This window comes from Buteo buteo, chromosome 19, assembly GCF_964188355.1.
Source record: "Buteo buteo chromosome 19, bButBut1.hap1.1, whole genome shotgun sequence".
Taxonomy (NCBI): domain Eukaryota; kingdom Metazoa; phylum Chordata; class Aves; order Accipitriformes; family Accipitridae; genus Buteo; species Buteo buteo.
The window spans coordinates 28,772,918-28,799,703 of NC_134189.1; the positions used below are offsets into that span (position 1 = coordinate 28,772,918).

The following is a 26,786-nucleotide window of genomic DNA, read 5'->3' on the forward strand; positions in this document are numbered from 1 at the left end:
GGGATTTACACTGAAAAAACCTCATGCTGAACAAGTTATTGTACCTGTCCTTTTTCCTTTATCCACAGAGAAACATCAGGCTGCTTTTTCTGATTTTACCCTATTCCCAGCCTGCTCACCCTTGACCTTGGCTCTCAGAGTAGTCCTAAGGGCTATCAAATTTTACAGTTTTCTTGGGCACAAGCATCTTGAAAACATCATGACAACTTGAAAGCTGTAAAAACTGCACTGTGTGTTCCTCTGATTCATTAGATTGTAACATTTCCAAGGTCACAGCATCTAAAGAATAAAGATGTTAACATTTATGAGTCAAAAAATAAAGTGTCTCAGGAAGAACCAGATGTAACAAATAATAGATTTTAATTTGTTTTCTCTTATCAAAAAAGTGACTTACAAAGCTTTTCATGGGAAGGGATTTTCAGAAACTGACTTCACTCTGAGGTGAAGGTCAAGGTTTTGTTTGGAGTAGAAAAAAAAATTAATTAATTTGATATGTCAATATTTTCTTCATAAAATTTGGGCTTGGAGTAGATGCCCAATTCTGCTATCACAAAACTCACAGAGGGAAACAGTATTTTGGCAGGTCAGGTTGAGTGGGATTGATAACATTGTCCCAGCTGATTCTTCATACATCTAGCTGGGTCAACTCTTGCAACTTTTAAGAGCAGAGCTGAGTGGACTTCAAATAACTTTGAGCATGTGGAAATGTGCTGATGCTAAACTCCTCTTGAGAATCTAATCATTTTAGTATTCTTGCTTGGGTTGAACACTTTCCAGAGAGCTGAACTTTTGGCAAATTTGGCATGCACTTAACTAAAACAGTCTTTAACCTATGTGTGAGCTTTTTTTCTGGTCTTTAGTTCTGGAGCTGGTTCCCTTCTTAAGGAAAGTGCATTTTGATATGAGAAATACAAATGCCTTAGGTTCAGGTTATCCAGTGTGTGTGTATAACTGCTGAAAGTATATTAAACGTAGAATCTGCCAAAGAAACAGAGTATATCTAAGTATTCCCATGTTGTTTTTATTTATTTTAATGGCTTTTACAGTCCCCAAATCCATTCATTAAAAAGAATAAGATGCTGATCTGATTATGATCCAGGACTTGAACTTGTTTGTGTTCTTGTCGGTGTGCATGTTACTTCATTTCTGCCTGTTTCCTTAAAAGTGAAGTGCTGCTTGCTCTGAGTTGGAAGTAGAAACAAGAAATTTAAGTGCTGATCCCATCTCGCGTATCTCTTTGCTGTGAGTCCCAGGAAATGTCTTCCTTGCTTCATGAAGCCAATGGCAAAAATGCCTCTTGGCTTTTGTAGGATTGGGATTTCACCTTGGGGCTTTTTACCTTTGCATATTGCAAGGTCACTTCTTTCCCAAGCATCTGAGATCAAGGTTGCACAAAACTATGCAGTGATGAAGACAGCTCTGTTCATACTGTAGCTTTATTCTTAACTGTGTAGGATTTGGAACCTAGGGTGGGGCTTTTCTCCTGTATTTTTCTGTGGAAATGAGGATAGTGCGTTAGTCCTAGGAGGAACACTGACCGAAACTCAGTAAAGAATCAGTAAAAATTTTTGAAACCTTTTAAGAGAGAAGCCATAAAAGCGCAAAATATTACCACATGGAAATATGTGTTCCAGCATTTTGCAATGTCCTTTGCTGCATACCAGTTCTGGATAAGCAGGCAACATGCTGCAACTGCAGAGCTGTAATATGACTTTTTTTTAGCAGAAGACTACTGATAATAGAGAATTCTGCAAGTGGTATGCTTTCTTCTCTGTAGGGGGCTAGCAGCAACCTCTCATGGAGCAGGAAGGTAAAAACAGTTTCTTTGCTGTCAAGATCGTAAGGACAATGTTATTTACTGTCTGCATAATGCCTCTTTGGCAGTATTTTGTTTAAAGCAGCCAGATAAATAGATAAAGATGAACACCAAAATATTTTTCTCTTCAGATACCAAAAAAAATGTGGATTTATCCATCAAGATACACTTACAAAGACTTTCATATGTATTTTTCTAGCTATTTTATGGATCCAGCTCCTTTAGGAAATATTCTACATCTCCATAATATACCTGTGTGCCAAGTTTTGGTTTTGGTTCTCTAAATTAGAAGAAATTGATGTGCACAGACAGCTTCCTTTGGCTATTTATTTTAAAATGTCCAAGCACATAAATTATTCCTTTCAAAATCAATTGGAATTTGTGTTTACTAAATTACCTCCAGAGATTGATTCTTGTTTTATTTTGAACATTTCTTACCCAAGTTGTATGTGCTCCTGGAAGAGCTGCTTCTCTGTAGGGTGGCCTTGTGAGACTTCTGAGAGTGCCATCCCTTTGTTGCAGAATACACAAATGAAACAAATTTCTAGGATAGTGTCAGTTTCACCAGTAATAATGAAAGAAGAACCAACCCCAGTATGTATAAGGTAGATACAGGTCCCCTCAGACTAAAAAGAAATAGGTCACTTAAAGAAGGCAACTTCAAATTCTTTTTCTATAACTGAAATACAGTGATTGTAAATTACAGCACTTCCTCATGGTAATTCTCAGATACTTGTCTAGGTTTTTTTAAAAAGTTCTTGGAAGCTTATATAATAATTGTAGTCTCATCCAGTATGTACTCTTTAAGTAACACCACTGCTCATTGAGGAGGACAACAACAGAGCATCACAGTGCTGTGTTCCCTAGGGCTGCTGAAAGAGAGTTATTTCCAGGCTGTAACAAAAAGATTCACCTTTGCTTTACAGAAGGAATTATGATGTAGTTTCCAAGCTTCTTTTGCCTTGGCAAATAGCTGAACCAGTACAGTTACTAGTATACCCAAGTAAACAAGCTTCTTTTTATCTCTTTTTTTCCTGATAATTTTTTTCCTTTAAAATGTTTGAAAGAAGCAGTGGATTTTGGAGATTTCCCAAGCCAGTTCCAGAAAGAGATGGTCAAAACTATCTCGCCAACACCTGAGGATGTGGTTGCTTACACCCAGCTCTGGCATTGGGAGTTGCTGTCTCATCTGAACACAGTAAGCCCAAACAGGTTCTTGGCAGACTATGTCATTATTATAAATGGCCCTATGCCGCCTTAATCATTTTGGTGCATTTAATTTTTTTCCAGGGCTCCTTAATTGCTGCCATTGTAATACCCATATGAAATTAATTCCTCTTAGAGAGGAAATTACAATACTTTTTTAAGGTCTTTTCTTCACTAAACTCACCAAGAGTTGCCTGTCAGCACAGCCAGAATTTACTGGAGTGAAAACTTTGTAAATATTTTGCCAGTTTAGGTAAAACTTTAGGTTTCCCACTGAGAGCTAGATTGCGGTAAACCTTGCTAATTCAACGGTATATGCACCTGCATCCAGCACAGCCATTCTGTGGTTCGATTGCAACATTTCTGTGTTTCTCTTGTTTTGTTTTTGTGTTACGGTAATTCATTCATGATGAAAGACAGTATTAAGTGATCAAACACTAAAAATGTTAAGGACAAAACTTGAAGCTACAAAATTAATGGGAAGAGTTAACTTTCAGAGTTAGAGGTGTTTGGAGTCAAGAGTTTGATTAACACCCAATTCTATCAATTACAGGAAAAAAAGAATAATAGGATATGACATAACAAAAAGGAAATGAACATAGCTGGCCCCTGCAAATTCTGAGTTTTACAATAGATAAAATTAAGAGCAAGCCTGCAGGTTTTATGTGTTTGAATGTACTCCTATTGCTTTTATCGCTATAATAAGTTTACTAAGGAAGCCATATCCTGCCATGTCAGATGTAATATTCTGCCCATAAATTACAGTTGATTAGGACTTTCTTTAAAGAATGCTTCAGTGAATGTCCTCCTCCAGATACACGAGAAGAAAAGATGGGGTGGTGTTTGCATGGTTTGCAGGCACGTTGTCTGCTTTTCCCTTGATGCAGCTGGAGCTTGAAAAAAGTTCAACATTTGGATTTTGCACACTTTGTGCATGCTTTTGGTGGGGTTTTTGTTTGTTTGTTTTTGTTTTAAAAAATAAAGTGTTAAATTCACCAATCTTATCCCCTTGGTGTTTTACTGGAGATAGAAATTCCAGTCAGCCTGCCAGGTGAAGTCTCTTAAAAAGCAATGTGGTTTTGGAGGAGAAAGAAACATTAAAAACCCCACAACATGTCTCTTAAAAATAGGTAGAATGTTTGGCTCCACTCCTAGTTTTGTACAGCTCCTGGGGTACAAAAGGGAGAAGTAATCTTCTAATCCTTTTGCAAAATTTAATGTAACTGGAACTCCTTGAGAGAGAAAGATGAAAAGAATCTGTTCCTTTTGTTATTTTCCTGGCTTATATATCTGTTAGATTACCCTTTCTGGAACTTAAGTATTTGTATTACATCAGCACCTTGTGCTGCTAATCACAGTACAGCTTTTTAGAAATAAGTATTATATAAGGGTAGACATTCAACAGGCTTCACAATTCTTTGATTTTTTTGCCTTTTGAAGGCTCTCCCATCACTTATTTAAACAAATAGTCCTATTTGATTCATTGTTTGAAAAAAGGGAATTAATTGATCAGCCCTAGGCAGTCTGATGCTGAATAACGTAACAACTGATAAAACTTTCTTCTGAGTTCCCTCTTATGAAGAAACTCGGTGTCCTGGTTTTGGCTGGGATAGAGTTAATTTTCTTTATAGTAGCTGATATAGTGTTATGTTTTGGATTTAGTATGAGAACAATGTTGATAACACACTGGTGTTTTTAGTTGTTGCTAAGTAGTGTTTACAGTAAGTCAAGGATTTTTCAGCTTCTCATGCCCAGCTAGCAAGAAAGCTGGAGGGGCACAAGAAGTTGGAAGGGGACAGAGCTGGGACAGCTGACCCAAACTGGCCAAAGGAATATTCCATACCATGTGATGTCATGCTCAGTATATAAAGCTGGGGGAAGAAGAAAGAAGGGAGGACGTTCAGAGTTATGGCGTTTTGTCTTCCCAAGTAACTGTTACGTGTGATGGAGCCCTGCTTTCCTGGAGATGGCCGAACACCTGCCTGCTGATGGGAAGTAGTGAGTGAATTCCTTGTTTTGCTTTGCTTGCGTGCGTGGCTTTTGCTTTACCTCTTAAACTGTCTTTATCTCAGCCCATGAGTTTTGTCACTTTTACCCTTTTGATTCTCTCCCCCATCCCGCTGGTAGGGAGATGAGCGAGCGGCTGTGTGGTGCTTGGTTGCTGGCTGGGGTTAAACCATGACACTCAGTGCTGGATAAAGTTAAGAACACATCTTAAAATGAAGTTACCATTTTTCCTGAGTGTCCTGAAGGAAAGCCCGACACACCTGACATCAAAATCAAGTTATGTGCTTTTTGATTATTGACTTGGCCTGTTAAAACATGGCATTACTTTAGAGGTCTCTTTTTGTCCCTGTAGCCTGAGAATGTTAGGAAGTTTCTGGAAGTATTCATGAATGGTTATGGAAGCTGCAAATATCTGCTAAGTGGAAACCTCACTGGAGAGCTTTGGCAATATGCACCCAAGCACGCTGGGCTGTAAATAAAGGAGAGCGGCTTTTCTGGGACTTTGCACTGCCATGCTGCAGGTGTGTTTGGAATGAGTCCAATATGCAGTAATTGACTTGTTGGTTATTGTTTTCAGGAAAAATCACAGACGTATCTCTTTGTTGTCATACTAGACTCCAGAAAGTAGAGCACATCCACAGGCTGTGCTAACTTGGCACTTGTACAACTAATGGATGGAAATTGTTAGTAAAGGATGGGAACTTTCTGAAACAGAGCAGTGGTTGAAAGACTAGGAAGTTTACCTTTAAGCCGCAGGTTATATTTTTGTTAGGAAGATCCTTTCTTCAGCTTATTTCTAGTATTTTTGTGGTGCTGAATGCTGAGTTACAAAAAAGCCAACCAGTTTTGCAGATAAAGCCGAATTTGTAATTCCCATTTCAAGCTGCTGAGGAGATTGTAGAAGGGGAGCTTCAGAGCTGTTGGAGGGAAGTAGATGGAGACCTGGGCTGTTCTGAGTTTCAGGTAGGTTTCTGGGAGGGGCTGACCTGAGGGGGAAGGCTTGCAAAAAAACTTGGGAGAAGCCTGTCCTTGCTCTTGACAGATTCAGCTTCTCAGAGGATTGTGCGAGGAAGGACAAACCTAGCCAAACTCAACCCAAGGGCCAGAAATGCTGAAAGTGTTGAGTGACTGAGTCAGAGCTGGCTTTTCAGAAGAATCTGGTTTTAACAAACTACCTTGCTGTCTTGGGGTTGTGTCTGGATATGATACTGGGTAGGAAAGCTTTTCCTGGAGTACTTTTAAAAGTAAAAAAAAAAAGAAAAAGAAAAGAAAAAGAAAAAAAAATAAAAGGCTGCATGAACATGAACCTAATTCAGAAATATTTCAACCACCTCTGCAATGGAAGGTATGATTGAAATGTACAGCCAGGGTAGCTCTGATGTACTAACAGGTGATTTTCTAAAAAGATTACTTTATCCATTTATCATGCACTGTCTAGCTTAGGGACAGTAGCTGGGGTTTTTGGTCTAGCACGCCACAGATTTAGAGCTGATAGTTATCAAGCTATGAGGTTGTCTATAATTATTTGTGTATTTTCAGTTGGTTGATGTGGACCACTGAATGATTCGCAGCAGTGACTGTGATGCTGACATTCCATGTATAAGCCAAGATACAGTCTGTAAAAAGAAGAAAGTTTGCACTTTCTAGAATGAGTGAAGAAGTGATTTTTTATATGAGGGAGGGAAGATCATAACAGGATTGTTTGTAGTTGAAGCAGAATGCATCTCTCTTATCATGGTACTCTTTCAGATACAGGCCAATGTACAAAAAAAAATAAAAAAATTCTAGCATACCTTCCAAGAATAAAATGTTGGACTTTTTGTTGTTGTTGTTGCAGTAAATGAATTAATACAGAAAATGATAATAGGACTTAATTTTTTTGGGGGGCGGCCAAGACACAGACAAAACTGTACCAGGTTATCAATTGTAACTTAATAGAGCTCAGTGGACTGTGACAGCTTTTTCAGAAATGGCGTTTTTCAAGGTTTATTGGACAGAACTACAGCCTTATGTATTGTCAGGAATATACCAGATCTTCCTTGTTCTGAGAATACAATTTTTTGTTAAACAAGGCGTACTTTTCTCTTGTCTTATGCCATATTAATAGCATGTTTCATGGAGTTGTTTGTTACAACAAATTCAAAGGTTTAACTCATTGTCTGCTTGATTATTTTAAAGACAAAACCCAAAACGTACATTTTAAACATAAAAAATGTACCAAAATCAGGTGTTTCTTTTTAATTTTTGACAACATGTCATTGTTTACTGTGATGATACTACAGTTATTTTGGGAAGGAGCGTTCTATACATTGGCTTGCTGCTTTTCAGTCTTATATGACCCTGATATATTCAGTCAGTAATTCCCTGAGCCATCTGTTGGATGAAATATGCAATATGAGTATATAGAAAGCTTAGGAACATGCATATATTTGAAGACCTTGCTCAGCTGGAGAAATTTTTCTGTATTCTTAGTATTCTCTTTTTACAAAAGCTTCTTTTTCCTCCTCTTGTGTTTTAGATATCGACGAGTGTGAAAATGACTTCTACAATGGGGGTTGTGTCCATGAGTGTATCAACATTCCAGGCAACTACAGGTGTACATGCTATGATGGGTTCATGTTAGCCCATGATGGCCACAACTGTCTTGGTAAGTAGTGAACGCTGGCAAGAAATTTTTGTTTCGTGGCTGTGGTAAGAAGGCCTGGTCTGCTTGGCTGCATTTTGTCATCTGGTATGTTTTCAGTAAAGACTTGATCCGGAACACACCGAGTAAGTTCAAACCTGTCTGTTGACTCCAGTGTGGTTTAGACCAGACCCTTAAAGTTGGCACTCTTAATCCTAACATATTCAAATCAGTTTGCCTATCTGTAACATTGCTAAAAAACCCCGACCTCCAAAGCCTGTGCTGGATGTTTGGGCTTCTTTTTCAAGAGAACTAATCTGTCCCATCCACTTAAATATATTTTGTCTGTTTCTTCCAACTTTTGTAATTCCAGTCATATCTTTAGACCCCCCCCTCCCCTTTTGTCCCTTTTAGGGTAACATAGTTCTAGGATATGCTGTGTGAACATAAATCACAGAATGTTAAAGTACAAGTGTGATGAAGGAATACTTGGACAATAAAACAGGGCAGAAGAAACAGCTACCAGTAATAGCTATTTACAAAGGGGAGGGACACAGTCCACTAACTGTACAAAGCCATGTTCAGACCAGGATCTTAATTGCTTCAGCAGTCTGAGAATTTTGGGATCTGTTTTTCTGATTCATGTCCATTGCTCTGGTTTAAATAGGTTGGGTTTACCCTGTAAGCTAAAAAAGTATATGTTTTGTTTTGAAATTTCTTCACACCAGTTCCCTGGAAATAAACTTTGACTGCTATGTCCAGTTTCCCATACCTGCTTACTTGGTAGTCATTTTCGCTAAATCCTAGTGCCTAGGGACTATCTTTCTCAATATTCCCCATAGAAATGCAATGGCCTGTGTTTAGGACAGTCCCAAATTCATTTGAAGGTGATGTTTATAAAACAGTGTGGGAAGCGGGTATTTTCTTCTGTATCATGCAGCACCTTTACTTGGTAAAAACTGAGATTCTTTGCAATAGAAGTCAAGAAATCAGGTAGTGAACCAGAAATAATAAAGTCTAGTAAAACCAGTCTGCACTCACTGAATCAATGGAACAACTAGAATTTCTGAGCAAGGATTTGGTTAGCCTTTCAGTAGATGTATTTCCTACTGTGTTCATTTTCAAAGTGAGTAATATTTGTTCAGATGGATTGTATATCCTGACCATTGACAGGATTTTGACTCAAACGTCCAAATTTCATTTGATAGAACAGACTAAATAGATTTATTTGCCTCAACCTGAGATGGGTCAAATGATTCATTGTGCAAGAGGTATTTCTTATACAAAGAGCCACCAGCCATTCATTTAAAAAAAGAAAGAAAAACTCTATTTATACTAATGTTCATAAATACCTCTTAATAAAACAGGACACAAACATAATCAAATAGTTCAACTATTTGGAATTCAAATAACTGTGTCTGTACGTTTTCCCAAACAGCTTGCTATTTTCAACTTTGTTTCCAAATGATTCCCATAGTAGTAGGGAAAAGTAGGTTAGCAAGTATGAACGGCAAAAGGAGTGACCTGATAAAGGTTCAGGAGATCTGTGGGATTTTTTTGGACCCCTGCTCTCTCTGTTGTTGCTCTCTGGTCATGAAACATACAGGCTGGATCTACACAGATAGCCAAATTTCTAATTTTCTTTTCATTAATTTCTTTTCAGCCACATGGGGGTTTTTGGGGGGGAAAAAAAAAGGCCTACAATAGTATAAACAGGTGGCTACAGTTGAAAGTATTGATCCAAAGCTTGCCAAGAGATCTTTCAGGTTTTTTAGAATTGGTGTCTACCCATATTCATGGTCTACTCTGAGCTGACTTTTTGTGTTACCCCAAAAGTGTTAGGAACCATGTTGCTTCTAGAACAGGTTCAGTGAACAGATGAGTGGGAATAATAGCAAAGGGCTCTCTTTCTCCCACTGTGCAACTTCAGGACGCTAAAAGAGGTCACAGCTGCCTTTCTAATTTTGAAACCATGGACTGGGGAAGTTTCTGTTCCTCAAACGCAGATTGAGTATTTGCAACTAATGAATGGTCTTTGATATGTCTCAGTAAAATAGCTGCTTTTACTTAGAGGCACTGAAAAGGGAATCAAGGCACATCCCTCTTTCTCCCTTCCTTAAAATTTGAGTGGGTTTACTGAGGATGAAAGTGTCTGGTTGTAAGGTCTCAGACTGAAGTTTTTTAATGCTGATAGTGGCCATGCAAATCTTGCTATGATTGCCCGTTGTGTGCTAACTCAGATTTGGGACACCATTGCTAGAAAAGACAGAACTTCATTTCTCTGTCATCATTTGGTCCCTAGCTGGTTGGTGGTATTATCAGTTATACTGACTGCTGGGATAGCTTCTTTGTGCCCATTAGCAGAGTATCATTTTTAAAAAAGGGGATGTTACAGTCTTTTCCCTTCTGGAGTAGTTGTATTTCCCTTCACTTACATTACCAGAAGTGTGTAAATGCAGTTGGCTGTTTTTAAGAGGATGCAGTGAGGCCTCAAATAAAAAACAAACTCTGTATTTGCACATACAACCTCTTGGAAAATTTTCCCAGCATGTAAAACTTGATAAATTTATTCCAAAGATATTTGGGGTTTTCCCCTGAGGAAATTAGGTATTGAAAGGAATTAAAGTTTTGATAAGTCCACTGGTTTCCACCTGTTCTTGCTTTTTTGAGAAACCACTTTTCATGGATTTTTAAGGAGTCAAAGAACTCTTCACAAGATTAGTGACAATGTTTTTCACCTTTCAGTACATTCCTCTACTGACATATCTTTTTCCTCTTCTCACACCCCCCCTCCCCTCCCCCAACCTCTATAGGACTTTAGAGAACTGTCAAATGAGGATTGCTAGTGAGGTACCATATCATATATTCCATGTATCAAGTTTATGTTCCTCTTAGAAAAGGCATGTAATGTTTGATTAGCATGCTGAAATTGTCTGTGTTCACATTAAGCAGGGCTGTAGTGGATCTTGTATAGAATTATGTCATTTCCATGGAATTTGTAGATGACCCTATAAAACTCGCAGTAGGTTGATTTTGAAAACCCTTCCTGAACCGTCTTCTCATATGGCACCGTGGATGTGTATGTGCTTGGACAGAAGATTTGCTAGGAGTGACCCAACATCAGACTACACTGTTCCTCCTTCTCCCCCATCCTTTGGCCTTCCAGGCATTACTGTCGGGGTCCATTTTGTCAGCACGTAGGGAGCCAGGCAGCAAGAACTCTTCGGGGGTGATTTGCCTAAACATAGGAGCCTCGTGACAGTGAGAACACCCTGGAGCTGGCAGATGTGTGAGATCATAGAATCGTAGAGTATCTCAAGCTGGAGGGGACCCATGAGAATCATTGAGTCCAGAGGTCTACAGGAGTAGATCTGGAGTGTGAGATGGAAGCTAGATGGAATAATATTAGGAATCTAAAATGGCATCTGACTCTGATGTTTAGACAGCTGAATTACTCTCTCAGTGACTTGGTCCGCATTTTATCACACATATCACCAAAAATCTTTGTCTAGTGATTTTAGGTAGAACGTCTAGGGATGGGACCCCATGATAGTTCACGGATAGTCCTGTGGGCCTTCTAGGAAACAGGTTGTAATGGACAAGACCGTTACATTAGGATTTTTGCATCTCACACTTGACTGAAGTCTATGCAAAATCTTAAGCCTCTTCTTGTCAGGGTTTACATTCCTTTTTAAACCTGCACTGGATGTCTTTCTAGTAACGTCAGTATAGCAAGATGATTAAAATCTTCTTTATAAAAGCAAACTTGGAGTATTCACAATTAATTAGATCAGATGCAGTTGACAGGTTGAGTGTTTTTTCCTGAATTCTTGTTTCAACATTTCTTTCTTTCTAATCAAGTGAAATTTCTTACTTATTTATTTGTTGGGAGGAGATGTTTGGTTAAGAATTCATGGTTAAAATTTGTACTGGAAAATGTCCAAAACTGTCCTCGGGAGAACTCAACTTGCTCTCTATTTGACATTTTTATTGAGGAATTTCTCAAAAATAACATGAAATGACACCATAGGGAATTCAAACTATGATGATATCCTTGTCTGGCTAAAATTAATTTATTTTAGCACTGTAATCACTTGAAATAGTAGTAGTTCTTTCTCAAAATTGCTCTAAATTCTGCTCAGTGGATGCAAGACTAATATTTGGTCTCATGCAATAGGTTTTCTTTATCCTTCATTTGAAACCAGCCATGAAATATGTTTTCCCTTCTCATATATGAAATACCAGTCTGGGTTTTTTTTATAAGCAATTAGCTCACTGGTCCAGATGTTCTTTCCTGTTTGATCATTTTTTCTCCGTGTTTCTACTGTTAAATTGATTTTTCTTTCTTTGTGCTTTTCACATATTGAGGCATGCTATCAATTTTCATTCTGTCTTGCCTTTAGGAGAGTTTATGGCATAACTGATCATGATGGCATAACTTCCTATTAGTGCCAAACACTTCACCATCTCATTTGTGGTAAATGTCTGTTCTCACATATCTGGTAAAATCTGTGAATCTGTACTACAGAGTATCAATGGATAAGACTTATGCCTTTGAAACTGGTTATTCAGAATATACTCCCTGCTCTGATTCAGCATGACACTTAAAGGTGTTCCTAATTTGCCTAGTTTTTGTAAATTTCTTGGTTTAATATTAAGTAAGAAGACTGGACTTTTGCATATGTGTAAGTGCATTATTGATTTGAGGCCTCTTTGGCAGTTGGGTATACTTTGTGTCCTCATGGAGGCTTTCAGTAAGGCAGATAGCAGAGGAGGTAGATTGAGCCTGGTGGTGTAAACCTGGGTGTTGTACAAAGTGAGATGCGTGATGATTGGGGATGCCATAGAGAAGGCTTGAGAATTTGTCTTCCTTTTCAGGGAGAATTTCAGGTGAGCTTGGCATAGCTGCCAGTATGGTGACCCCAGAATGTACCCACGAGGGTAAAAAAGAATTTTCTGGGGTTTTTTAGTTTACTTTTAAGCTATTGGGATAGGAATTGTCATATGGTAAGAAACCCTCTGCTCCTTTAGCAGCAGTAAGGCTTCAGCTGGTGGTGGACTGTTCAGTTTAGGGCATTGCACTTGGATGAAGCCAAAAGAGAGCAGTGAGAATAATGAGTGATCTAGAAAACATAGAATCATAGAATATCTCCAGTTGGAAGGGACCCATAAGGATCATGAAGTCTAACATGGCTAATGCCATGGCTAATGCCAGAAGAATGAAAGAAAACGTATAGTTTTCTTCTAGGGAAGACAAGATGAAAAAGAAGATGAAAGAGTCATCAAATCCAAAAAAGGCTGCTGTGAAGAATTAGATTTTTCTGGTTTTTTTTTTTTGTAACCCCACAGAAGTGAATGAGGTAGTGTGATAATATTTGGTTACTCCACCTGGGAAATTCAGAAAGAGTGTTGAATTATTTTTCCTTTCTCCTGAAGGACTCTCACGTGGAGTACCATTATCTTACATTAATCTCTCTCCTACTGTATAAAAATGTAAGCTTCCTGGGAGAGTATTATGGGCTGTGTTGGTCTGAAGCATCACCAAAGAAGAGAGTTCTGAATCTTATCATGGATTACTAATCTTTGGCATTTATGCACAAAAAGCTTGCTAGAAACCTTGCTGAAAGCAGTTCTTGTTGGTATTCCTACCTAAGTCTTACAAATTTATTCAGCATCTGCAAATAGAATTTGGAAGAGAGTGCCGTGACTATTCGGATCAGAAAGCAGAGAGCCTTGTTCCACAAAATTTCCTTGCCAAAGGGCTCACGTATCAGCTGATATTCCAGCTGTTCCAAGCCTTCTGGAATTCACCTATCTCTGATCAGAATGTGAAAAAATGGGGAATGAAGAGTGTGCAAGAAAAATACGTAGCAACAAAAGCTGACTGTCATTGGTTCTTACTTGAGAAAGCCACGTAATACCTCCTCCACATTCTGCTCTTCTATCCTTTTTTCCTGTAGGCAGACCTTTGTGTACATATAGTTAGGGAATTCTTCCTAAAAAATCGACCCAACTCATTGTTTTCTGTTTGTTAAACCAAATCTGGATGTGAAAAGTATTTCAGGTTAAAGAGTGGAATTGCATGGAGTGATGGTTTTCTTTTGCTTATCTATTCAGGTATAAATATGAATGGCTATGAAGTGCTACTCATCTGTCTGTTTTGTGTGGGGTTGTTTTAGTTTTCTCCTTAGCTCTGATTTGTGATAGTCCCTTTTTAATAGGGAGTAAGCATTGCTTTTTTGCAGAAGCACTTCTTCCTTCTGGATTGTGCTCATCTTAACTCTTCTTTCTTCTAAAGATAAGCATAGTTTTCACAAAGTCCTCTGCTCTTTATAATTTCTCTAATTAGTAAGTGTGCTCAAGAAGGTTGTAAACTCTTCTTAGAAACCTTCAAAAAAGATACAAAGGAGCATGGACAGAAAATTTATCATAATGTATTCAGAGACATCTTTTATTTATAGGTTTTTCTGTGGTATTAATTGCTGTGATACAGGAACATATGTGAACACCTTGTAAATACTAATAGATTTTCCTCAAAAAATCCTGTAAGGAAAAGAAATACAATTTTCATTGTTTTATAGATGAGGAGCTAGGGCAAACAGATTAAGTTACTTCTCAATCTTTGCACAGGATGTCTGGATATCTGCCGCATAGCCAAGAATAGAATCCTTACCCTTCTGAATCCCTGCTTACACACTCTTATTTCAAATATTCTGTGTAACTTTGGTTTCTCTTACAGAAAAATAACAATTACTAAATTTGGACATCTATAATATGATATCTCAATTAATTCTCTTGTGTGTCAGACCTCCTGGAAATAACTACAGAAGTAGGTTTTGATGATCTGGTATAGTTTATGTCTCTTCAGCAGTTAATCCTGTGTCTGATGAAGAAGAGTCCTGGGAAGCAGAGTGAACTTCTGATTATAAATCAAGCCAGAAATGCAATTGCTAGTGTGCATTATAGATTCCGTGGAGCACTCTGCAAGAGCTGAATGTTCAGTATGGTAGACAAAAACACAAGCACGGTGTCAGCTGTGAATTCAATAGCAAAGAATTGAAGAGCAAAGTCCTAGTTATGTCCACAATCTTGAAGGTGTGCTTTGGGCAGAAGGCCTGATTTTCCCACCTGAAAAATGGACATTACTGGTTTATTTGTCTCTTCTCAGATGCTATTTTGCATTTCTTGACAAAGTGACTAAGTCATGTGGAAGCCCCTGTGGGAAGGGAGAGGTGGCACTTTCCCCAGAGCAACTGAACCTGCTCCAGGAGTGGTACTAGTCTGCCAGCACTGGTAGGTGGAGCAGAGCAACAATCGCGAGTCATTTGGAGCCTGCAGCTAAAGGAGAAACTTCTGAGACAAACCAGGAGCAGATGGTCACAGGCCTCGAAGTAACATCTGCCTGTTATAAAACGGGCCTTGGGATCCCAAATCAGTATAAAAATCAGGTTCATGTTTATAATCACACAATTTCTTTTCTTCTGAGGTCTGAGGTTAGTATCTAAACCCAAGTTCCTGCTTTGCAGTGCTCTTTTAAAATCTGTTGGTTTATTTTAAGAGAGGAGAGTTTTTAACCCTGGCATGTAGGCTTCATTCTTGACTGGGTAGTGGTAATCTACAATCTGGCTCGGATGACAAAAAGAACATTAGTATCTACACACATGTAGGTATATCAGATCGTATCGTTCATCCTCTTTTGGTGAATTTTCTAGCACTCTGTTTTTCTTTCAGAACAAGCCCAAAACAGTTAAAACCCAAATCTACCTATTCCTACCCTTCTGTTTGTCTGAATGTATACACTGGGACAGGAGACTATGGCCTAATCTGCCTGTCAATGTGGAGTGGGAGGAGACTTGCAAGTGTATGAGAAATCATTTCTAAAGCTCCCAGATGTAAAGTGTCAAGAAGTAGTACATAACTCATTTAGGATTGCATAATCACTGGTATGATTAAAGAGAGCAATGTCTTCCTTTTAATTTAGCTTTATTTTTCTTCTTTTCCAGACAGCTGTGCACAATGTGTTGCTTGCTTGAACTCCAAATGAATGCTTCTATTACTGATGTTTATTTTTCTTTATGTTTCCCAACAGTTCAAATACATTTTATTTTTTCTTTAATGTGAATATTTTAAATATAAAACTAAACAGCTTTTGGAAAGTTGCTTTTAGTTTCATAAAAACACATATTTTAAAGAGAAGCTGAAAAATGGTCCATTTTCTTGGCTGTCTTCCAGTTTTCCTTGCCCTTCTTTCCTAATTCCAGGAGACTGTTAGGTGAGCTGACAGTTAAGTATTGTCCTCCTCTAGCACATCAGCAGGGCCTCTAATAATATTATCAGTCATAAACTCTCTTCCAGATTTTCATGGTTGCTAATCTTAAGCTCCTTGGCAGACGGAGGAGGGTTGAATACACCTAATAGCCTTCTTTTCATAACTCTTCATTTTTATTAAAACACATGTAAAATTATGTTATTTTTGTAGAGAAAGTTATTAATCTAAATCTTGAAGCTCTTACTCATTTCCAGTGATTCCAGTGAGAGTTTTGCTTCAGCAGAACTTCGGGACTTGGCAGTTGGTTTATGTCTTAAGAGAAGAAGGCCAGACTCCCAAATCAGGGCTCAGTGGTTGAATAGCGGGGATCTGTTCTAAATGTGAGGGGCCCAGGCACAAGATGGAAATGGGATCGTATATAAATATATATTTACAGACAAGATGAAAAGTGTTGAAATGCAATTTTTAACAACAGATATATCTGTATGTTTCAAACCTGCATGTATTCTGTATTTCTGCAAACGATGACTGGCAGCGATTGGGTCCTTGGAGCATAGTAAGAACCTTGGGATCAGAGGACCCCTGCAAATGGGGGACCAGAGGTATTAAGCTACTGAACCTCCCCCAGACAAGCTGCAGTGGGTGCATACACAAAAATCCATGCTGCAAATTGAATTTTAGTGAATTTTTACTAACTGAGTTTTAGTAATGAATGCATTCTTTCAGGATTAAAAACTTGACTGCATTTTTCAAAGTTCTTTGTTTTTCAGACACAAGCCTAAGTGATGAAGAGAGTTACTTTCCGATATGTTTCTTCAGCTAATTAATTTTTACTGTATTACTGTTTTCAGATCTTTTATCAATCTTGCTTGGTCTGTACACTACATTAGTGATAACGGTTGTCATTCATCACAGCAATTTAAGGTATCCAATCTTTGTGGTACAGTGGCATGCATCTGATTTTATAACATGTACTACTATTCCGCAGTGCCTTCTGCTAACTGATGACTAGATGCTGAGCAAATATGGATAGCTAGGATGATAAGTAAATGTTCTATAGACAATTCTGTATTAGATGTTTACATACAACTTCTGTATATATGTGTTTACTTTTATTACTTGGTTGCCTGCATCTTGTGAGAGTCTTCATGGTGCAAGTGGTAGCAGACAATTGTAGATAAAAGTTAAATCTCTCTTTTGAGATGGGACTATAGTATGTTAGTTCTGATGATCTTTCTCTTCTAAACCTCAGATTTAGTTTTATGACACCTGGTAACTGTAGAAATTTCCAGACTCTGAGCCATTGCAGCCTTCTCTCTTCATGGCAGGTTCCATGATGGACAGATGAGAATTGTTATCATGGTGTTTGCGTACAAATTTAAAAAACATTTAACAACCAAGAAGTCAAGCCCTACATTTCTATAAAGCTTATGAAGCCCTCAAATTAAGAATCACTTACTTTAAATATTGTAGTCTGTGCTTCAGTGCACTTTGTGTGCCTGACTGCCATCATTGTAAAGTATGTATTTAGTGTAGCTCAGATGAACTGCTCCTTGTTTTTTCACGGGATGCAGTGCCACGGACTTCAGTTAATCAACACCTTTGAAAATAGGATTGTTGCTATCAGAAGTTTGGAGCATAAAATTCAAGACTGGTTTTGAAAATATGCCCATGTTCACTCTGGAAATCCAATAAAAATATGAATTCTCACTGTGATTGATGGAAAGGCCTCTGACGTCCAGCCCTCTTGAAGCTAGGATCTGAGCACACTGCTTTTCTTACCCTGCTTTTTCTATTTCCGTATCTGCAAGTTTCCTCCTTCAAAAGTACTCTAATGTTTGGTCACCCCACATTAATCTTCTGAGTTAAATGAGATATAACTTTCTTTACATGTTAATTTGCCATATGTTTGCTTTCTTAAGCCAGTGTGATCGGAGAAGTACCAAAACAAGTGAGAGTATAAATCAGCATAGGCCCAAGGTTTTTTGTTAGGTATGGGGAAATAATCAAAAGTGTAGAATAAATCTTGGTGGCTGTCAACTATGAAGTTAGAGTCTCAGACTGTCATAATAAATTAAGCAACTGGGAGCTATGTGACAGCAGCATCAATCTCAGTCTCTTGTTTCTGCAGGTCTTCTTGTTGTCTGATTCTTTTTCTTTTTTTTTTTTTTTAAATACTTACTCCCTGGAGGAGGTAATCAATCACAGTAAAGATTTCTCTACATGGAACACTCAGGAAAGTAAAGAATAATCAGCTTAGAGTGTGAAGTTAATATGTATAAGTTAAATCAGTTAAATCCCATATGGATGTTCTTATTTGGTCTGATATGGCTGTGTCTTAGTTCGGCAAAGCCAGAGTTTTATTCTGCATTATTTATTCTGCATCCTTACTGCTTTATCTTGTTTGTATTGGTTTCGTATCTTTTGTTAATTTATCTTAACTTTCTTATAATGGTAAATTTCTAAGCCAGTGTGGCCTATACTGATGTATATCTTAAGAGAAAAACTATAAAATATATTAAAATTAACCAAAGCTTTGGGAGCCACATTGTGTTTAGTGCTTACTTAAAGCAAGGGAGAACATGTATTCACCTGAGGGTGCAGGCTTTTAGCTTATAATGGGTGTGTTTACTAGTCAGATTTGTATGACATTCAAGCCTTCCCTCATGAAATCGTGTCTGTCAATCCTAGAAATTTCATAGATCCAGTTAAAACACTGAATTCATATGGATTGCAAAAAGACACCAAAGTGGAGAGCAGCGAAGTCATCTGGTGCCTGATTTCAAATATAGTCACTGTCATTATACTATAATGACAGTAATGCGTTTATAAGTATACAAGCAGCCTGAAAGTCAGTTTATCTATTTTTTGTGTATCTGAATCAACAAAAATCCCTAAAGTGATTTTTTGCAAGTATTCCTAGCATATTTCTATCGTGACCAATACAAGCTGGAAAGTTTTCCACTACTGATAACTTACACTGTTATATTAAAATACTAGAGTCATGTTTTTCAGATACATATTAGCAAATAAAGAGTAGCAATATGTCATTATTACCTTCTGAAAAATGGTTTTTGCAATTCAATATCATGAGTATATACATTGGTATATTTAGACTTAACTGGGGAGCTTGAATGAATTCCTTTGAAAAAGTTGAGAAACTTCACTTATTTAATTATTTCTGTTGTTTATTTTGAAGGCATAACTAAGAAACTGCTTCTGAAATTAGTCAGAGACACAACAAAAATTACTAATATGACAGTGAAGAATGGGTTCTGGATCCCACTAGTGATTTGTAGTGACAGGCGTGGACTGTCACTTACAGGACAGGGAGGCAGAGTTTTGTTGTGTGACTTAGAATAGTTTAGGGCTTGATTAATAAGATGCTAAGCAACCTGGTCCCAGTGCATCAAAACTTCTATGCGCACACCAGATATGAGTCATGATATCTGCTGCCTGGGCAACTGCAGTGCTTTCTTTGATAAGCCTAACAGTGTATATATGCCACCAACTGTTATTCAGTACTTACAAAAACCTCTGAAACTCCTTGTATGAACATCTTAGGGAATTCTAAGAGGCTTGATTTTATTCACTTGAAAAATAACTGGAAGAACTCCTCCTCATTATAAATTCAGTATCAATTAGCTTCTGAAGGGACCACCACCTCAGCCTGTTGATGACTGCAATTGAAAGAATGTGAAAACTCATTCGTGTGCTCTGAAATGACATGAATATCCTGGGTATGGGCTGAGTTTTGCTTTGAGTGTTTGAATTTGAAATCAGAACTCAAAGAAGAACTCTAGGAAGCTGAGCTCCTAATAAAAAGATTCCAACAAGTGTCCACTTTGTAATACAGGCTGCATGTCTGAGTGTGATTTCAGGAACTTCAAGTTGCAGAATTTGTCAGTGGACGGTCAGTCCATTTGCCTTAACACGTAAATAGTTTTCCCTCTGACTTAAGATTCTGTACCTCCAACATCAGATATATTAGAGTAAAAGGTAAGAAGGCTTTTAGTGGAATAAGTTGCCTATAGAAAGCTCTTCATGATTACTGTCATTTACAGATTAACTTGTGCATGAAACATAAGGTTTTCTCTCTTGTATGGGCATTTAACCTATCTGCAAAGTGAGTAGATGCATTAACTTCATATAATGGACACTGATAATAGAAGGCCATGACTCTTTAAGTACTTAGGTTTAAGAAAAAATGCACACTGTTACATAGCCATTACAGAGATCCATTTATGTGTTCCCCGGTGCTGGTGCAAAGAATATACAGCTCTGGTGAATTTTATGGAGAAGGTGGGGATGAGGCAGTTGTTTGTTTTGTTTTATTTTGGGTTCTTTGTTTGTTTTGGCTTTACATTACCATGCTAGCTCCAAACTTATTAAATTCATCCCTTCTCTACATAGTTACAATATTCCTGAAGTCAGGTTTTTTGACCTCTGTTGCTTTTCATTGATAATTCCCAGCACTCTTACTGATCAAGGTTGATTGTGTTCATCTGTTGAGTTGCACTAACACAACTTACTGCATCTTACATGTGCTAATGGGCAGCTGCTGCTTAGCTGATGCACAGGTGTCCAACTGTTTTCTGAGGCTGTTTTCTTAAAACCAGGTGGTCAAAACAAACTAACCAACAAATCCAACTGTGTAACACAGCACAACTAGATTGAGTGGTAAGCTAGCTTGTGTTACTCATGTTTAGGAGAGTAGAAATGCTGAACTAATTTCCTAGGTGGCATAGATGCCCGTTTGCCCAAACATTTTGTGTCAAATGAAGCATTAATTCACTGAAGATTTACCTACTGAAGCTATTAAGAAACTGAGGTTGCATTTATAAAACACTTTTCACCAATGGAGATACTTTCAGGAAAATTTAATTGTTTTGATATGACCTACAGGAGCAACTCCAGTGCTTCCAAAACATTTTCAGCATTTTCCTGTTCCCCAAAAGTTTAATGAGTAGCTATGTGCCTGACTAAACCAATGTTTTTCAACTCCTGGTGGAGTTCTCTTTTCAGTGTGTTGAAGGTTGTGCTGCATACTCTCCCATTTCTTCCACTTTTCATGGACTTCAAGTATTATCAATATAGAGAGTGAGAATGACTTCATAGCCTACTGGATGCTGTAGTGCTTAGGTTAAAATCCCTCATCTGAATCTAGAGCATCCCCTAACTGTGTTACTGATAGATAACAAAGAAAATAATTAATCTAGCCATTTCCTTGGCTTTTATTGCCAGAGCTCAGGAACAAAATGTTGTATAGACCTGGAAAATGTTACCAACTTGAGATGAAAATATTGTTTCATTTTTTAATGTCAAGTTATATGGTTTGTTTGACCCACAGCAAAATCCTTTTCATTTTTGTGAGAAAAAATCAAAACAAACAAAAAAGCAGTTTTGAGTTAACCCAAACCAAATTTTTCTGATTCTGGCAGGGTCTATAAGTAGATGTAAAAAGAAGCAGGTATAAGCAATAGTTATCCCAGATAGAGAATACTGCTTCAGTTGAGCCTGCAGCAGTTAATGATACTCCAGAGAAAGTCCAGGGGCAAGACAAAGTAAGGGGCATTATGATAACAGACTGGATAATTCACTCAACTTGTCCCAAATTTTTCCTTCAGTTGATGAGGACTGATGCTTGTTTGCATCTGTAATTAACTTCCTTCAAGTCTATGGAGGATTGTTAATCCAGCATTGCAACTTGGAGTGCCCTACATGCAGCTAGATGTCAGTGGGAACTACAAACTTATTGTTCATGGGGCTGGGGCTGTCTGAGCCCAGTAAGAGCCTTACGCCAAGCTGGAGGCTGCTGGCATTTCCTAGACAGTGGCACTGTAGATGAAAAGAAGCAGGATCAAATTAATACAAAACTGGTTTAAAGCCCTGTATCAGAAGAATGGATAACTAATTAACAAATAATTGATTGGCAACTTTGTTGTGTTTAGGCACTGTTGTCAGGAGGTTACCATGTGTATGTGTCTGTCAAAAAACCTCATGATTACCAAGTGAGAAGATAGAAGCTACAACTAAGATGTCACATTAAGCGGCTTGGATGTTTAATTTGGAAATGCTAAAAGCTGTGAAAAGGGTTTTGGTGTCTTAAAAGGACAGACAGTGGTGCCCAGTTGTTTAAGAAAGGAATAAACAAGTGACGTCAAGAGACTTGAACTTGATGCAACATTCACGCAATGTCCATGAGGCTGTTTACTTCAGCTCCACAAATGGTTAGGCATCCCATGAAGCAGAGTTAAGCTCATGCATTAAGTGAATATTTCCTGTGCTATACATAGCAAAGAAATCTGTTGCAGCTGCATTTACACTGTGTTTGTGTAGTGTGAAATTTAAGGAATTCTACTGTGTGTCACAAAATAGCTACAGAAAAAAGATTTTAAGCATTCCTTTTGGCTGTGCACATTTATAACTGTGCAGACAAACAGAAGCCTAGTCAGTGCTTGTTGAGGTGATAGGTGATTGTAGCCCATTAAGAGACAGGATTCCGCAGGACAGATCATGGGTATCATTTTGGGTGCTGTATCCTTGTATGTAAGAAAAGAGTGGTTCTAGGGATCAATTAATTGATCATTTTAGAATGATTTTAGTATTCATCACCCGAGAGCAACCTTGTGATTAGTACTTCATGTTTCTCTTCTGTAAAATGTGCTTTATTTTTCAGGGAAAGGTAATTTTTCACACTTTCTGTTTGTTTTTTTTTTAATGTCTACTCCAGTAAAAATTAATTACTGTAGGATCTGGTTTTTTGCAAGTGCATCTTTTCTCAGCAAGGGCTCTAGTGAAGATTTCTGCAACTGTGGTAGCGACTGAAGTACTGGATTCAAGGGTGTGGTGTCTTTTTCCTTTTCTTCACCAGATTTTTCAATTTCTGAAAGAAGGGGACAAAAAGCAGAATTCTAGCCTTCTGTGCAAATAGTGGAAAATTTGGGCCCTGCTTTTAAGTTCTTGGTGAAGTCTGACTTAAGACCTCCTGGAGATATGAATGCTGTTTACATAGGTAGTGGTGTGTCTTTCTTCTAATATTTCCCTTTGCATGCTCATATAAAGTTGGTCTAAGAAAGATGATTTAGCAGTTATTTCAATTAGCAATGATTCCTGTTTCCATGGCCCCCTCAGCTGATGCAATGTATCACCCTCCCTACCTTGACAGCATGTCACTACTTGTATAACCCTTCCAGCGGGAACAGCTGCCTACAACCTCTAATCTGATACCACTTGCTTCACTCCTACATACCAAATTTACTCCTTGGGCTTCCACAGCTATCTTGAAATCAGATCTTCCAAGACACCCGCTCCAATAGAGTATCATGGTACTTGGAGGGAATGGAATAGAGAAGTGAAAGGAACATGTGCCAAATGTTACTGTCATTAAGGTTAACTTCTAGAAATGAGCACTTTTTGTTTTAAAGGTGATACACTGAAGTAATTTTTATTCTCTCTGTAATGATCATATTTGTGTATTGCTGTGCTTCAGGGCTCAAAATAGATGAGGTAGGTAGTATGAGGCTGAGGGGGATCTGTAAGATCAAGAAAGATGCAGAAAAGGCAAGTAGGGAATGAGTATTTACTGTTGTTCACAATCATGGGATTAGGGGGCATTCATTCAGACTATAAAGCAGCACATTTGAAATAAACAAAACTTAAACAAAAGTATATCTTTTTTATGTAACCTCTTAATTAAATTGCAGAAGTAATTGCCCCATCATGTTGGGTTCAGAAGAGATTAGACAAATTCATACAGGAAAGATCCAGCAGGACAATGGTCTAGCAAGTGATTTAGGAAGGTCAATAGGTATGTGATTGCTGAAAGCTGGGAGAGCATGCCAGCAGTGGTTCTGTCCCATCTCTACAGTCTTCTCCTAAGTACCAACTGCAGGGCAGTGGCAAAGAGAGGATGCTGGGCTAGATGTTCTTTTGGTATAAGAATAACTATGACTATAGTAAATCCAGGAATGTGATTTTTTTAATAGGACTTTCAGCCTGCTTTCTGACTAGAAATATTCAGAATATAATGATTTTAAAATTCCAGAATCAGGCACGTGCATTTTCTGAGTTTGCAGTTGCTAATCATTTCTCTTACAAATACAAGATACCTCAGGGGTGGTTTGTTGCTAACATTTGAGAAAGGTCTACAGTATTGCTATCAGAAGTTCATCTCTCTATCACGATGTTCTGCACTGGTAAAATAGACATCTTAGAGAAATCTTTGAAAAGTTTCAAGGAGTAGCTTAGAGAAAAACTAGCAGGATCAGCTTTCTGGATCATGAATCAAAGTCCTGGTTTTAGAAGTCTTCAAAGAACCTTAATGCTATAGTAAGTGAATTGTACTGTGACTCCCAACCGCTTTGGAGACTTTGAAGATGAGACTCAGATTTCCGAGGGGCTTAAGTGCTTATGAAAATGCTAACATGAAAGAAAAATGTCAGAAGGAAGAGAAGATCATGGGAGGAAGTGGACAGTGGACATACTGTTCTTGACATTGACTCTGTGTAGTGTTTCTACTTTTGTGTCTTCCTGCTTGTGGTTTTGGTTTCAGGTACTCTTAGCAAACCTTTCTGCCTTGGTGGTATCCAAACAGGGCACTCAATCAGAATAGCTTCGTTAGGCCAAATACTGCGGCAAGCTCTGAGCCAGATCAGGGTGAAATACCAGTGGAGCTAGTTTGAAAAGTTCATCAGATAAATTAAATGAGAAACTGAAAGCATTTGTTTATTTAATAAATAAAACGTCCATCTTTATCAACTTTAATGTTTCCTACCCTTTGATACTGTTCCACACTACCGCTCTCTAGAGGTTCTCATCTTACCAAGATACAGAACACAGGTTTGATTATGTGAAGGCAGTGGGCCAAAAAGCTAGAGGTCTTATGCATATTCAGATATGCATTAATTTGCATAATGCTTCTGATCTATAGATATATCTATATATGTATGTATATATGCATCCATTATCGCTCCTTCTCTTTTGAAAGATACTTCTCCTTTCCCAGCCTCTCCCTGAGCTGGCTCTTCCCTTATTTCTTGTTGTCCTTGATGATGACTGGCCAATTTGAAGTCTAGACCCTCATCACCCTGGAAACATAGGTTTGTCACTCTGGTCTAAACTCTGTATAAGCAATTCTAGCTCTTGCACTGATTGTCATCTTAGCTGTTTGTACTGGTAAGGAGTAGTTAAGGGCTGTGGAAACGGAGTTATTTCTAGGTGCTTCCATCAGGGATTGTCTTTGGTAGATGTAATCACAGGACAGTTCTTTGTGATGAGTGTTACAGAGAATGGCTTAAGGACATATATTCACTTTCTCCTAGTTTTTCCTCCTCTTTTTGAGGGTGAGGGTTGGAGCAGCCATGTGGGATAACCATCTGAGCTCAGCTCAGGCGAGAACATTTTTCCATCCTTTTGTGAGTTTGGATTGTGTAGGTTTGCTGAAACCTTGCTCCAGCTTCCACCCTGGGATCATGGGTAGGATTTTGAGGCTCAGCTCTCCTGTAAGCAGTGGATAATGTACTCTAAGAATTATCACACTGTCAGGTGGTGAGGCCAAGCTGGATGAAAGAACTTTTGCCAGGCAAGGAGCCTAGGAAATGGATTTGAGTTTCCATAAAACAGTTTAAGGGAAAGGAGACCTGCACCTGCTGTCTTGGGGCTGCCATCCTCAGGGAGACAACCCTGGTCCTGGATAAGGTGACTGGTGGTGGCTGATTTTGTGCAAAGGTTGCCCAAGAAGACATATGTGTCTGCTCTAAAAAAAAAATATTCCTTTTTATAAAGAGTAGAGTAATAAAGCAAGTGAGCTTTGTATTTGTGCTCAATAAATTTAAAAGTTTTTAGAATGGGGTTAGCTGGGCCTTAGAGGAGGTGTTTGCATGAAGGGATTTTACATCACAAGTGACCTTTTTCCTATGTCTAGCGTTAGGCCCTGGGGTGCAGGTCTCCAGCAGGTGTAAACTCTCACACAGAGTGGCAACATTTAAAGCTCCTGAGGATCCACCCTCAGTTTTTCAAAATGGTCAACAGCCCAGTTAGACATGTGGAGGCTCCAAAACTGGAGCCAGAAGAGCTTTATTGAAAACCTGGCTACTTATTTTGGTGTTTATGTGGAACTTAATCTCTAGAAAATCTAGTCCAAAATGCAGTCTCACATATGCTGCATTACTGATGTTTACATGTTCAGCTGGGTAACTTGAGCTGCATTGAATGAGAGTTGCACAAACAATGAAAGAAAGAAAAAGCCCTTTTGGCAGCTATTTCATTTGTGAGCTTTGAAAAAGTTCAGATACGTGAAGGAATTCTTCTGCCAGATCTACTGAAGCTTGAGCTCATTGGAGTTGATGGAGTTCTCTCTCCTAACTTGAGAAGACTTTTTACCCCATTCTCTAAACTGGGTTAGTAATAGGCTGACCATAGAGTAACTTTATTGGAAAGAAAGTTTGTCAAGTAAATAATTCAGTAAATATTTTCCAGGCAGCCATGTCCAATAGACTGCTTGGTGTGGTGGATAATAAGCAATACTGCCTTTTAAGACTGCAGGAATACAAAGTGCTCCAAAAAGCCTGACCCAAGTAGGGTTGAGGCCTGAGAAGAGAAAATGTTAATCCTACAAGACGAGGCCAAGTTTTATTGGAAGGCATGTAGTATGGAGATAGTGATATAGTAGTCCTAGATCCCAGCTGCTCCCTTTCTTCAACTCCTTCTCTTCATAAATGCATATTAAAGTAATTTTGAGGCAAGTAATTGAAAACAATTGGAAGAAATTCCTCATGGTAAAACTTTTTAAAGAGTTTAAGTTGTAATAACTTTTATTCCAGCATATTGATTTGGGGATTGATGGTAAATTGAGCTGTCTCTTT

At 38.2% G+C, this 26,786-nt stretch overlaps 1 protein-coding gene across 1 annotated transcript in view; it reads left to right on the plus strand.

Annotated features, from left to right (window-relative positions):
- Positions 1-26,786, plus strand: part of SCUBE1 (signal peptide, CUB domain and EGF like domain containing 1) — a 210,821-nt gene that overhangs the window by 26,089 nt on the left and 157,946 nt on the right. The window contains exon 3 of the mRNA XM_075051294.1: positions 7,548-7,676. Within this exon, the coding sequence (XP_074907395.1) occupies positions 7,548-7,676 (129 nt within the window). The remainder of the gene's footprint in view (positions 1-7,547; positions 7,677-26,786) is intronic.